General features: G+C 47.9%; 1 protein-coding gene across 1 annotated transcript in view; it reads right to left on the bottom strand.

The window, feature by feature from the left end:
* Window positions 1-14,773, bottom strand: part of GON4L (gon-4 like) — a gene marked incomplete at its 5' end in the record, with an annotated part of 31,087 nt that overhangs the window by 6,173 nt on the left and 10,141 nt on the right. The window contains 13 exons of the mRNA XM_084276604.1: window positions 158-301; window positions 872-1,069; window positions 2,014-2,195; window positions 2,842-3,085; window positions 3,872-5,611; window positions 6,557-6,673; window positions 7,723-7,873; window positions 8,070-8,214; window positions 9,034-9,205; window positions 10,134-10,220; window positions 11,217-11,415; window positions 13,790-13,893; window positions 14,168-14,208. Coding sequence (XP_084132730.1) covers window positions 158-301; window positions 872-1,069; window positions 2,014-2,195; window positions 2,842-3,085; window positions 3,872-5,611; window positions 6,557-6,673; window positions 7,723-7,873; window positions 8,070-8,214; window positions 9,034-9,205; window positions 10,134-10,220; window positions 11,217-11,415; window positions 13,790-13,893; window positions 14,168-14,208 — 3,524 coding nt within the window. The remainder of the gene's footprint in view (window positions 1-157; window positions 302-871; window positions 1,070-2,013; window positions 2,196-2,841; window positions 3,086-3,871; window positions 5,612-6,556; window positions 6,674-7,722; window positions 7,874-8,069; window positions 8,215-9,033; window positions 9,206-10,133; window positions 10,221-11,216; window positions 11,416-13,789; window positions 13,894-14,167; window positions 14,209-14,773) is intronic.

Below are 14,773 nucleotides of genomic sequence, written 5' to 3'. Positions count from 1 at the left end.
GAAGCCTCTTGAAGAGGCAACTTCAATTCTCCACCACGGCCCACGGAGGGGTTGCTGAACTCTTGCAGTCTCCAAGAGCAGCACATGGGAACTGGGAAGCAGAGCAACTAATGGTGCTCTTGCGGGGGAACTGAGTGGAAGGAAATCCCCCAATTACCTCTGCAATCTCTTGGGGTAGGCAGTCAGCACAACTCTGCAGAACTTTGATGATCTTTTGATGATGGGCAGGATTTTCAGCGAAACAAATCTCCAGCTGCCTGAGGAACTTGCGGCTCTTTTCAAAGGCTTGCTGCTCTTCAAACTGACCAAGAGAAAACGAGTCACCCTCATGTCTAAGAACCTATTTTCCAAGCATCTCTAGTTGGTTTAAGCAAGCTAGAAAATGCCTGTTGTGCTATTTGCTTTCCATCTGCCCTGACACCCATCACAGAACTGGGAGGAGATGGATGGAGGAGGAGAAACACGACTTTGTGGAACCAGGAATTATGGGAGCTAGCAAGTTTTGCCTCACCCACATGCATGTAAGAGAGGACTATCCAGAAGGAACATAGAACAGGTGAAAAACCTCTACCTTACAAAGCTGGTTGTGAGACAAGGGAACCATTCCACTTGCTGTGTGTCTGCATGGTGGGTCTGCAGTCAGGTTTTGCACCGTGACTGGGCAAGGCCAGTTCTCCCCAGTTAAACTCAGTGTGAGGCTTAAAACAAACACTGGACTTTTCAATTCCAACCAGGAAAGCAGCAAGGTAAGCAAGCCATTTCCCAGCTGTTTACCTTCCTCACCCTAGGAAAAGCTCCTTAATTCTTTCACTCCCACAAGCATCCACATCGTCCACTTAAAAATCTACTCTCCTCCTTTCATTCTACCTACCAGGCCACACTCCAAAGCTTGTTCTGGTAAAAGAAAGGCAGCAAAATCTGTCAGCAGCTGTGGCCAGTCATGCAGTAGTTTCTGCAAAGTGCAGTAGAGATCCACAGCCGTTCGCTTGTCCGTGCCGACCTCAAACTCGTAGATGACACGAAGGAAGTCTTCATACTTGCCAGGAACGTGCTGCAAGGCCTCACGTACCTGGAAGAGGCAAGAGACCTTTACAGCAGGAAGAAAATAAGTTAATTTAGTGATCTTTCTGCTTACAATTTACATGGTGCTTTTGAGTTTTGTTAAGTCTCTTCCTGTGTCCAGCTCTGGAGCCCTCAGCACAAGGAGCACACAGGCCTGGTGGAGTGGGCCCAGAGGAGGCCACAAAAACAATCCAAGGGCTGGAGCAGCTCTCCTAGAGACAGGCTGAGAGAGCTGGGCTTGTTCAGCCTAGAGAAGAGAAGGCTCTGGGGTGTCTTTACAGTGGCCTTCCAGTACCTGAAGGTGCCTATAAGAACCCCGGGGAAGAACTATTCCCAAGTTCATGGAGCGGTAGGATGAGGGGTGATGGGTTTTAACTGGAAAAGGGAAGATTTAGGTTGACTATTAGGAGAAAGTTCTTCCCTCTGAGGGTGGTGGAAGAGGCTGCCCAGAGTGGTGGTGGAGGCCCCATCCCCGGAGACGTTCAAGGTCAGGCTTGATGGGGCTCTGAGCGACCTGATGTAGTGAGGATGTCCCTGCTCACTGCAGGGGTTGGAGCAGATGGGCCTCGAAGGTCCCTTCCAACTTACAATGTTCTATGATTCCTTAAAGCTGAATTTGAACTGCTCATGAGAGAGAAGGGAACCAAGTCACCACCTATGAAATTCCAAAACCGAGATGCACCGTGCAGATCGACCGCAGCCAGCAGCTAAGCACCCCAGTGCCCCTTATCCACTCCCCACCTCCCCAGATGGGCAGGGGAGGGAAGAGCAAAAGCAAGAAAACTCACAGGTCACAATGAAGATGGATTAACAGGTAAAGGACCACCATCCAGGGAGCTGTGAGTTGGGTAAGTCCACCCCAACCAGTCACACCCCCAGTGAGAACTGGCAGTTGTGTTAGATGGGTACAGCAGTGTCCCCCACTCCTATTCCTGGGTGCCCCCAGCTCACCCTGCTTAGATAGGCTTGTGCAAACGCCAGATCTTTCTGCTCCCGCAGGGGGTCTCTTTCCAGGATGTCTTCATCATACAAGAGGAGCAGCTTGGATGTATCTTTGCTGGCACGAGCCCGTCCCCTCTTATTCCTGGTTCTGTGGGAGCTCCTGCTCTTCCCAGGGGCTTTCAGGTTTTCTCCTGTGAAGAAGAACAGAGCAGGTTGTGCAGGTATTTTCATACACTCACTGGCCCAGCAGACAACTGCTCTTCAGTACAACACTGCAATAGAGAGGTAGATTTTCAGGGTTACTGATGAATAGTGATACCAGCCCAATGGTATGCTGGGCTCCATCAGCAGAGGGGTGGCAGCAGGGACAGTGAGGGGATTTTCCCTCTCTGCTCTGCCCTGGGGAGGCCCCAGCTGGAGTCCTGTGTCCAGAGCTGGGGCCCAACACAAGGAGGATGTGGGGCTCTTGGAGAGGGGTCAGAGGAGCCATGGGGATGCTCAGAGGCTGATTTAGTAAAGATCTGACTATTTAACTTTGTTGTTATATAGGTTTGGGGTATTAGCTGATAGAAAGAGATCTTTGGCCTGCAAATTTTGGAAGCATCGATGCATTATGATAGACTAAAGTCACCAGGTTCACCTACACGAGGGTTTCTATGGCACGAACTGCTTTCTGACTGTGGCCAAGTTTCATTTCCAGGTGGGAAAGCATCACTAAGCTCAGGCAGGCTACGTAAAACTCAACCCTGAAACAGTTTCCCCATGCTTTTTGCTTTTGTTGCAGTGACCAGCTCTATTTCCCCACATCCCACGTGTCAAACACCCCCCAGAAGGTACCTGCTGGCATTCTGTGGGCTTCCACCTGCGGGGCCGTCTTAGTCAACGTGAAGGCAGATTTAGGTTCCTCTGCTGCATCTCCACATATTTCATCATCTTTCTGCAAAGTCTCTATTCCTTCCCCTTCCTCCTCCTCCTCTTCCTCAGGCTCAGAGTTCTCTTCCTGGGAATTCTCTTCTTCAGAATCTCCTTCTTGGCTTAAGCGTCTCTCGGTTGCAAGCCAAGTCAGTTTTTCCATTGTCTCCTTAGAAAGCAACAACACCCCCCCCCCCCATGTTGTTTTCTTACAGTGTTTCATGTCATTCAGCACCTAGATCAAGTTCAACATCTGCCCAATCCAAGGATAAAGGAGGGAAGGGTGAGAGGAGAAACTGGGGGGAAGTTCTTTGCAGAGAGAGTGGTGAGGGGCTGGAAGGGGCTGCCCAGAGAAGGGGTGGGTGCCCCATCCCTGGGGGTGTCCAAGGCCAGGTTGGATGGGGCCCTGGGCAACCTTGTGTAGCTCCAGGGCTGGAGGTTGGTGTCCCTGCCTGTGGCAGGGGGTTGGAGCTCTGGGACCTTTGGGGTCCCTCCCAACCCAGACCAGTCTGTTATTCTATGATTCTACTGAAGGGACAGAGTTACCAACCACCAGAATTGCCTATTTTTGTATCACAGGGAAAATTACTTTTCAGAATGTGCCAATTATAAAAGCCTTAAGATTCCTTAATGAGCCTCTTAATTTCTGAAAGGTTTGCTGGAATTACGACCCAGAAGCTACTACTTATTTTAATAACAGCCTCAGTGGAGGAAGTCCTTACAGCTCAGCAGAACTTAAATCTGAGTATCTCCAAGGTGTTCCTTTAGCTTGGACTTAAAACCTCCTCAGAAAAATGCAGTGTCCAATTTATCTATACAACAGCACAACACTGTGCTGTTACACTACTAACAGTCCAGTTTCCCAACTGGATTCAAAATGGGATCTGCCCTGACTCTGTTTTATGACACCACTGTCTGTCATCAAGAGGTTTTTTAAGTTTTTGGTTGCTTTTACCTGAAGTTCTGGCACTGAAAGGATAGATTCTTCTGAGGCTGATGACATTTCTTCATCCTCATCTTGTGTAAAATCATCAAAGTCATCTTCTTCCTCCTCTTCCTGCCCTTCTCTCTCTCCTCCAGTTTCAGGGCCAGCTGGTGTCCCCACAGACTGGCCATCTATACTGGATGAATCCTCTGGTCTTCCTAAAGGACTGCTAAATTCTGCCTCAACATCTGCTGTGTACAAAAAGTTCTTTGGAGATTCACTGCTTACTTGTGGTCCAGCAACACCACCTGCATCCCTCTGCTCCTCACCATGGGGAGATGACTGCAGTGCCCGTCGCTCCTCTTCCCCCTTCTCATCACACAGAGCCTGCTCCTTTTTGACTTCTTGCAGGTCATTTGAACATGAACAGTCAGCCTCCATGTTCAGCTCCTGGCCAAGGCCCAGCATGAATTCCTCCTTCACTTCAGGACATAAGAGATCCCTCTTCTGCCCCAGGTTTACCTCCTTGGTGGCATCACTTACATCTTCAGGCTCAATTTTCACTGCTTCATCTGGATCTTCCAAATGAGGCAGAAGCTCCACAGACAACGTCTCTGGAGTGTTCTCCTCTCCTCCTACCACTGCCCAGCTACAGCAGTCACTCTTATTTGCCTTCTCCTGACTGCCATTATTTGAAGAGGTGGGATTTGGACCACTCTCATTCTTGGGAGAGACAGCAGAGCAGGGAACATACAGCTCTGGGTGTTCACCCTTGGGCTCCACCGTTGGAAAGGTGGTTTTGTTGGTGGCAGCAGGGCAGGAAGGAACCAGATTGAGCTGCTCTTCATTGTCACCCACTGAGGATGCAGGAAGATTAACAGGGTTAGGAGAGACTATCAACGAAGGGATTGAAGAAGTCACCAGAGGCTGATTTAAGGGACATGGGAAAGGGGATGGATTGACCAGTAAGGTTGTAACTGGAATGGCCTGAGTGCCTCTACCGACCGCTGCGTTTATGGGCTGAATCATATTGCAGCCGTTACCTATGTTAACCACCTTCACTGTGGTGGCAGGCACAGTCAGGATGACAGGAGAGGGCTGAATGAGGGGTGAAGTCTTTATCAGTGGGGTGGCTTTTGTCCCCTTTTTCTTCTGGTAGCCCTTCCGAACACAAGTCTTGCGGACCTTCGCTCCAGCCAAGGCTGGTAACATCAGCTTGGGCTGGAAAGTTACTGGATTTGAGGACACCAGAGCTGGGGGCACAGCAGCTGAGAAAGCTTGTCTGGTGTCTGAATGTGAAGTGGGGAGCATATTTTGAAACTCCAAGCCCTCCCCACTTCCTACCACTGCTGGAACGTTGAGAGGCTGCACTCCTGGCACTGTCTGCATGACTGTACCGGGCTGGATTAGCCGAGGAATCTGAACCATAACTTTGCTGGGAGGAGCTTCTGACTGCGACAGCTTCACTGTCTTCTGGATGTTAACAGGGTTGGAACTGGGCTGCAGACAAGGGCTTGGTCGAATGAGGACCGGCTTCAGAGCTGAAGACCTCTGCCTCCTCCACGCTCTTCTAGAGAATCGATTGGCAAGGGGCTTTAAGGTCAGTACCAGTCCCTTTGGCATGAGCAGAGGGTATTTTTCATCATGTTCTGTGTCTGCAGTTTCCTTTCCTGTCCCCAAAAAGACAGATTCTGCATCAGGTGAACCTGGCATCTCCCTTGCATCTTCTGCTAATTGCTTCAACTCTCCCTGAATGGAGGGCAAGCTTGCCTAAAGGGAACAAGAGGTTATTAGTCCAGCCCAAAGGCTTTTCCTCTAGTACCAACTTCAAAGAGTGTCAGAGAAGGTGACAGCAACTTGCTTCCAGAGTAAAGTGTTTGTTATTTACTTTATACTACTGTATAGTACTTTTTATGTGAGTTTGGCTCCAAAGCCTTCAAAGGAATCTGAGAGCCTGGAAGTAACAGCAGAATTAAGTGGCTTTATAAAGGCTGCTCTGGCAAAGACAAGATACTGTGGGGAGGAAGCTTCACCCTAACAGTGAAGTAAAATGGGTGATTAAGAGAATGGGTGTGTATGGCATCTGAGCCCAATTCCTTCCTTGGACACCATCCTCCTTGAAGGACAAGCAGACATGGTCACTATGCCTCCAGCTTAATCTTCCTTACACAAAGAATGTCAGAGAAAGGATCCTTCCGAATCAGGAGACAAGTAACACCTCAAAATAACCCAGCCCAAGCCCCCACATTTCTTCTTTCCTCTCAGGTGAGGATTTAAGGGGGAAGAACTCACCCTCACAGCTGCAGTACAGCAGGAGAGAGGGCAACACTGTTAACTGTAAGGGAAGGTTATGCTGATCAAAATCAACCCATCAAATCAGAGCCAGCAGAAATACACCCATGTAACAAAACAAGGCTGTGACAATGCTGCATGTCCAGGATAACTCGAATCACATGCTGCTGCTGGGCAGACCAGCACCAAGAGGAGCTTTGGGCTGCTAAGAACTGCTGCTCTTGCTTCATTTCATAGCTGGACTCAGGCTAACACAAGCTCCCATGCAATACAATCCCATTACCTTTTGCCTTCAGACCTACAGGCTAATGAAATAACTCACTCTGGTACTAGGCTGTAAAGAAAAAAACAACCCAAACAAGCCCCAAAGAAAAGAAATCAACCAACACACACCCACACTGGATGATGAAGAGCAGGACCTACCTTTAGCCAGAACGGGAGGCGATGCTCCTCTCTGTACACGGGTGGTTTCCACTCGCTGGGCTGGATTTCCTCACAGCACCTGAACAGAACAGGCAGCTGCTTCGTCTTTTTATAGTACTGCAGGAAGGCAGGAGGGAATGCAAGACAAGAAGACTGAGGTCAGATCACCTGGCCAGTAACTGCTGGGATGTAGGATAGAGTTTGTGCTCTGTGGAAGTGCTCATGGGAATGAAGTGGTTCTCATCACTACTATTTTAATACAACACTACCCACAGAAACATTGAAAAACGATCTAAACACTAAACAGGAGCTCATGGATAGCTTGGTTTCTCTCTAAATTCAGCAGATGTGCAGGTGTACTTGGCTTTAAGTGCTTCTGGTTCTTATTCTGCTCTTCTCTTATTCTCTCTCAGCTTTATCTGCCCAGGAGGACCTTCAGCCTGACCGGACACCAGCACCGTAGAGTCACCTTGGTTGGAAGAGACTCTTAATATCATCAAGTCCAACCACAGCCTAACCATGACTAGTCCACCTCTAGACCATGTCCTTAAGGACATGATCCCAGTACAAACAAGCCAGGGATCTCCAGGAAACAGCCCAGTGGAAGGCTATGAAGGTGATTAAACCCCTGGAGCATCTCCCTGTGAGTAAAGGCTGTGTGAGCTGGGGCTGTTCAGCCTGGAGAGAAGAGCCTGAGAGGGGATCTGATCACTGGGGATCAATAGCTGAAGGGTGGGACACAGGGGGCCATGGGCAGCCTCTGCTCGGTGTCTGTGGGGACAGGACAAGGGGCGATGGGCTCAAGTTGGAGCACAGGGAGTTCCCCACCAATCTGGGGAAGAACTTCTTCCCCGTGAGGAAGCCCTGGGACAGGCTGCCCAGGGGGTGTGGAGTCTCCTTCTCTGGAGAGATTCCAGCCCCATCTGGACACCGACCTGTGTGCCCTGTCCCAGGGACCCTGCTCTGGCAGGTGGTTGGACCCCATGGGCTCTGGAGGTCCCTTCCAACCCCTATGGTTCTGTTATTTCCTTTTAAGAAAGTGTTAGCACATCTATAGACAGGTCCCTGGAACAAACAGCACCTCTCTACATCTCTACTACAACAAACACCAGCCAGGCAGAGAAAGATGGAAAAATCCTGACCCACAATCTGAACATCTCACTCACTCTGATGATGTTGTCAGGAGCTCGATTCATGTTGAGATTTTTGATCCGTACTGTGAGCTGGTGGGCAGTTTTTGTTGGTAAGAGATACTTGCTGATCAAAGGCTTTGGAAACTCTGTCCCTTCAAAATGTTTCAAACCTAAAGCTAATAAACTGTCGAAGAAATGAGGGGGTGGGGGGAGAAAAAAAAACCAGATTAAAAGGCTTTTAGACAGTAGAGCAGATTGTTGTCTCGATGTTGGATGTGCTGTTGTGCAATACAGATATCCCAAAAAGTTTGTACCCTACCAATTCTTCTCAAAAATACTCTTATTTTGGGGTATTTTATTCAATAATTCTAAGCACCTACTTGTCCTCTGCCTTGGTGAAGATGATCTTGTCCCGGGGAGGGTTTGCTTTCAAGGAACATATTGGTAGTAACTCTGGGTACATGAAGACTCTCCTTGTTGCCAAAATCCATGCCACTTGCTTTGGCAAACATGGAAACTCACTGGCTGTGGGAAGGATTAAGAGTAAGGACAGACATACACATGGACAAATAATGCTTTTCACAGCTGATAGTGAAAACACAGTTTCTTGTACTCCACTGCAAAGAGACACCTTCTCCTTGGTCTTCAGAATTTGCCTGTTTCCCAGGTTTTGCCCTTAAGTTTACATCAGGAAAAGGCAAGATTGCTTTCCCCTTCCATCTTCTCCTTTGGTCTATGAAGAAAAACCACCCATAAAAAGTTCTGGGTTGGTTTTCTTCAAGTGAGTTCACTCTTTAGGTAGCAGAAAAATCACAAATCAAATATTAGACACCAACAATTTGGAGCTTTTTCTTTACTAAAACAATCCAGCAAAGGGAATGTTTCCTTGATGTGTGTCAACCAACACATCACAATGGTTATTTCCAGTTTGACAGTTTCTACTCCAGGTCCAAGTTGGATGGGGCTTTGGGCACCCTGGGCTGTGAAAGAGTGTCCCTGCCCATGGCAGGGGAGCACTATGGGGGATCTGAGAGTACTTCCCACCCAAACCCTTCTAGGATTCTATGATTCTGAAGCTCAAACCAGAACAATAGCTGGCAGGATTATGGTTCTATGATTCTGCAGCCACAATATAACATACTTTGCTGTGCTGCAAGTCTAAGCAGCAAAAAGGCAGCCAGCAAAGTGGAGGGTTTTACCTAAAAGCTATCTCCCCAAATTAAAAAAAATGGTTAAGTAATTCCAATCAGCAGCCTGAACTTCAGCTCACCTGGAGATTTCATGTCTGGCATGAACTAATCCCCCACTGAAAACATTCCCCACCTCTTCCCTTCAAACACATACCACTCTTCTTCACAGCTTTGCGAGGGCTCCAGTCAACTTGGATTTGGGCATGAAAATCTTCAAGGAGCTGCAAGGCTCCCTTCAAGTTACAGGGCTGGAACATTGTCTGAAACTTGGGGTTGAAGGACTGACGAAGGAGCGTCGAGCTTCGAGCAAAGTTCCCCAGCTCACTCTGCAGAGTCAGACAGACACAGAAATAGGAGGAGGTTGAAGTGACAGGCATCAAAAAATAAAGTGGAATGTTACAGGGGTTGGTTTGGAGTGTAGCAGAGTTAGGAGGAAATCAGAGGAATTATTTCTCTTCTGGGCTCCTCAGCATCAGAAGGACATTGAGGTCCCGGAGCGAGTGCAGAGAAGGGCAACCAGGCTGGGGAAGGGGCTGGAGGGCAAATCCTCTGAGGAGCAGCTGAGGGAGCTGGGGGTGTTGAGCCTGGAGAAGAGGAGGCTGAGGGGAGACCTTCTCCCCACCTCCCCTGCCCTGCCCAGGAGGGTGCAGAGAGGTGGGCGATGGTCTCTGCAGCCAGGGGACAGGAGATGGGACAAGGGGCAATGGGCTCAAGCTGCCCCAGGGCAGGGGCAGAGCAGATGGGAGGGGAAAGTTCTTCCCTGGCAGAGTTGTGGGGCTGTGGCACAGGCTGCCCAGGGAGGGGCTGAGTCCCCTTCCCTGGGGGTGTTTAACAGAAGGGAGATGAGGTGCTCAGGGAGCTGGGTCAGCACAGGATGGGAGCGGTTGGACTCGAGGATCTTAAAGGGCTTTTCCAACCTGGTGATCCTGTGATTCTTTTAATCCCCCCACTCCCTTTGAAGGTTGTGGAATGTTCACTAACTACAGAAGCTGCGTTTTTCTGCACTTTGCTTTCAGTATTTCCAAGAAAACAATAGAATAATGCAAAGACACATCAATTCAAAGCATTGTTATTCATCAGCATAATGTGAATTATTTCTCTAAGTGCTGAGTGTGCTCACTGTAAGCCAACAACATTCCCTGACTGGGTGGTAGCCTCTCTCCATTTGATGGGATCATTAAAATAAATTAATTCTCCAAACATCTCCAGTAATTATCAGAATTCATGTAGCTCTGATGTTAGACATATCCTTACCAAAAACATCCTGGTAGTACTGGCCTCTGAACTTAAAGCAGGGTTGGAACTTGCAAGAAGATGGATTTGAGTCAGGAGCTGAACATGCTTGAAGAAGAAAATCAAACAAATGGTTGTTTTTCAGTGGATCAGAAATCCAAGAAACTGGAAAGCGTAAGTATAGAGGCACAAGAAACAACTCCTGAGCATCCCCAAAAATCACATTCTGATGTTAAAAAACACCCTTATAAGCAATAGGCAACTGAGGGGGAACCCACTAGGGGTGTTTGGAGTGGAACACGTCATCTGCTCAAGTCTTGGGGTAGCTCTTAGTTTTGTGCCAGTCTCATATCACTCTGGTGGATACAGAAAGGACCATTTTCCTAATTAAATAATCAATTATTTCCTCAGAAACAAGGACTCCAGCTATCCAAACTCCCCATATGCAGCTGAAAAATTAAAACCACTGTTTACGCTACACATCTAAGGCAGGTCCCATTTCTTTGGGTGGTGTTTGAGAGGTCTGTGTCCTTTCCTTACTGTCACAGACCAAGACAGGACACTGTTTGAGGAAGACAGAATAATAAACCACTACTCAGCAAAGCCTGAATCAAGTTCACAGAAAACCAGAGCACTTTGTCCTTGTGAGATCAAGCTGATGGTGAGCTTCAGGTTGGGAGAAGTCCTCTTGAATTTTTTATGGCCATGGAAAAACTATTCTCCAAGTAGAGCTCTCTACCTCTGCTGCTGACAGCTTTTGAAGTGTTCAAACTGAATTTCTACAGTTTGGGGGGGGCGGGGGGGGAAGAAACCCCAACTACATCAAGAGGAACGTTCTCAGAACCTTGGTGAAAACAGAGGATTTTACAAGCTTAGAGTCAAGATTCAAACACAGCCAGGGCAGCAAACAGAGATGTCAGGAAATAACGTCTATTTGAGCGTTCAAATTGTCTTTTAGTGTGAAATCTGGCATGTAAATACCACCCATGAAAGCTTCACCTTCAAATGTAGAGTGCTCAATAAACTTAAGGGAGTGCTGGCTGTACCATCAGCTTCCCCCCACCCCAGTATACAGCAAATTAAGTCAGACCAGACATTTATTACCTGCTGCATTTGCTGCTGGAGCCTCTTTCTTTGCACACTGTCCAGAACAAGGCTCTGGAGAGGCTTCTCATTTTGAGGTTTTGTTTTCTCTGCCTCTGGTGGTGGTTTGATGGAGGACTTCTTCATTCTCAACTGCTCCAGCTGTTCCTTCACCGTTCGGTGTTGTTCATTCAGTAAGTTGGCCAGAGGCTCTTCAAACCTGTTTGGAGATCAGGCAGATGGGAATGTAACCAACGCAGATTTAAAAAGGTTTAATAACCCTTCCCATTTGTTGAGGGTATCTGGGGTGTACAGTTTAAGAACATTGAAACTTGGACAACCATATTCCAACTTGAAAATTGTACAGTTTGTGTGCAAGAACAATTGACTTGCACATAAATCCTTCTGGGGTGCTTCAACTGTTTATTGCAAGGACAGTCTTGGCCACCACTCCCCATCACATCCCATGTGTCCCCCCACTGAGGCGTTCAGATATTCTTAACAGCAATCAGGATCCAAGATAACCCAGCAAGGATCCCAGATCCATACAGAATCCAAGATAATGCAGCAGAATCGATTCTGTTTAACTTCTGTCATCAATAATGTCTGAACCCAAGGGGGTAGGGGTGGTGTTTTACCATGGACGTTTCCAGAAAGATCCCACCCTGACTCAAATGCTGTAATATCTAGCTTCATGCTGATTACCTAGAGCAAGAGCTGTAGCAGGAATGAGGACACACATATCATTGTCCTCTCAAAACCAGCTCCAACCATCCCCTCCCTGCCTTGTAAGACTTTATTTATTGCAGCTACACCAGGCAATATTCCAGCTCCTGCTAACTACCAGCTTCACTTCTGTGACAGGTCTGAAATGATACAAGTGAAGCTCTTCCATGATGCTTCTAACACAAGAAGTATCACAAAAACAACAATGAAATGAGCCAATGGAGATTTTGCCACAGAACGATTTTAAGAAGCCTCAAGAACAAATTAAATCTTGGGAAAAAGGTCCTGAGAAGGACCTGGGTGTCATGGGGGATGAGGAACTCAGCATGAGCCAGCAGTGGCCACTGCAGCTGGGAAGGGCGATGGGATCCTGGGCTCCATCAGCAGAGGGGTGGCAGCAGGGACAGGGAGGGGATTGTCCCTCTCTGCTCTGCCCTCCCCAGCTGGAGTCCTGTGCCCAGAGCTGGGGCCCAACACAAGGAAGATGTGGGGCTGGTGGAGAGGGGTCAGAGGAGCCCCGGGGATGCTCAGAGGGCTGGAGCAGCTCCCCTATGGAGAGAGGCTGAGGGAGCTGGGCTGGGTCAGCCTGGAGAAGAGAAGGCTGTGGGGGGACCTCACTGCAGCCCCCCAGTCCCTGAAGGGAGCAGAGGAACAGGAGGGGAATCAGCTTGTTAAAGGGTGGATAATGGCAGGACAAGGGGGCTGGAGTGAAGCTGGAGGAGGGAAGGGGGAGAGGAGAGATTGGGGGGAAGTTCTTTGCAGAGAGAGTGGTGAGGGGCTGGAAGGGGCTGCCCAGAGAGGGGGTGGGTGCCCCGTCCCTGGGGGTGTTCAAGGCCAGGCTGGCTGGGGCCCTGGGCAACCTTGTGTAGCTCCAGGCCTGGAGGTTGGTGTCCCTGCCTGTGGCAGGGGGTTGGAGCTCTGGGACCCTTGGGGTTCCTCCCAACCCAGACCAGGCTGGGATTCTATGAAGAAACAATTGGGAGAACTGCCCAAAGAAAAAGGAATCCATACAGCCATTATCAAAGACAAACAGGTACAAATAAGACACAGCACAGAGTTTCCCTGCTTTTAGTCTGTAGCTGGTTTAAGAACTGCTGTGCTCCCCTCTGGAACTGCTCACCCCAGAGAGAGCACCAAGAAACTCCAGCCTTCGTTTTATCTCCTTTCCCAAACAGATACAGCTTGATCTTGAGCTGATCTGCCCCATAAACAAGGAGACACCATTCCCACTGCAGTTCCTGTAACGGGTTAAATAGAGGGGTATCATAGCTAGAAACAAACACTCCAGACCCTTTCCTCCTCAAAGCAGCATTCCAAGCATAACCCAGAGCAAAAATCATCAAAAGCCTATTTCCAGGCTTTATAGTTGTTCCAGACCAAGGTCTTTTTCCTTAGAAAAGGCCAGTGTAATGTCCAAGGTGTTTAGTTAGAAGATAAGGTGACAGGTTCAGTCAAATCAGGTCCTCAAGGTCAGGCTTGATGGGGCTCTGATCTCATGAGGATGCCCCTGCTTGCTGCAGGGGGTTGGACTGGGTGGTCTCTGAAGGTCCCTTCCAACCCAACATATCCTATCATTCTACTTTCATTGTAATCACCTTCAGATCCAACACAACCAGTAAAGCCAAAGTTGGCAGATAAAGAGGGTCAAGTTAAGTGCTCAATCTCATAAATACACCTAAAAAAGGTAATAATCTCTTTCAAAGCAATGGCTCTGAGCTTTCAAACCAGCTACCCGTGCCAAAAATGCACCTTCTCTTTGGTGGATGGCACAGTGCAGCTCCAGGTATCCACAGGCTTTTTGTGACAACAGAGTCATTACTATTTATGTTAACTTTTTTAAGTTTATGCCCATAATTAAATGATCCTACCTAAGTGCTTGTGGTGTATTAAAATTGGGACGTGACTCTGCAACGTTATCTTCATCTTCTGGACCTTCATCTTCCATGTTAGAGAAACCCATCTCATCCTGAAACTGAGAGCAAGTGTGGAGCACCAGTCAGGAATACAGCAAGCTCAAGAAGGACATTCACCACCCACCGTCTTTAGCTGATAAAGCTCATGCTGATCCTCTCAGCACAGACATTCATCTCTGGAAGTTCTTACATATGCTCCTTCCCAAGGCTAAAAATTAGAGTCTTATGGTTCAGCCCTTCATGCCTCACCCAGACCACCGCTTTATAGCTTGAGAGGTTTCATAAAGACCTGAGGAATGTGTTCTCTGGTGCTACACCAAATGTATCACTTACTGTCTCAAACAGTTCCTCCATCAGTTCATTCACTTCCTTTTCTGCAAGCAAATGAAAAACAAGCATGAGAATTCCTTTTTTCAAGAAACACTTGGCAATCCAGTCATTTAAGGAATCCCCCTTGCAAAGGGACACCCTCCCCTTGCAAAGAGAGGACCAAGAAGGAAAGGCCCTCAATATATTCCCTTTTTAATCCTGGACCCAAAAACTTCAGCTGAGGCTGTTCTGATTCAAAAATCTTTCATACAAATCAAGTTTGAGTTAAATGTGAAGTTACATTAACCTGTAATAAGACCTAAACCAGGCTTTATTGAGAAGATGAGAAGCACTGTGTTTATGAAGTGAACTTGGAGATGGTAAAGACTTGGAGAAGCCTTAATTACACTCAAGTTATAAGGCAAGCATTCAATTCTGAATTCATAGAATCCCAGACTGGGACTGATACATTGTAGTACAGTCTCACAAAGCAAGTAGTATCCTCCAGTCTTTGCTATGGAGTAAAGTTTCACATGCTGGTACAGCAGCTCTGTCCACATCCTCTTGTGTACTCAGAGAAAACCACAGAAAAGCTGTTCAAGCCACCATGCTCATTTCTGTTATAATTAG

The sequence above is a fragment of the Gallinula chloropus genome, assembly GCF_964237585.1.
Source record: "Gallinula chloropus genome assembly, chromosome: 29".
Taxonomy (NCBI): Eukaryota; Metazoa; Chordata; class Aves; order Gruiformes; family Rallidae; genus Gallinula; species Gallinula chloropus.
This window is presented reverse-complemented; position numbering and strand designations above follow the sequence as displayed.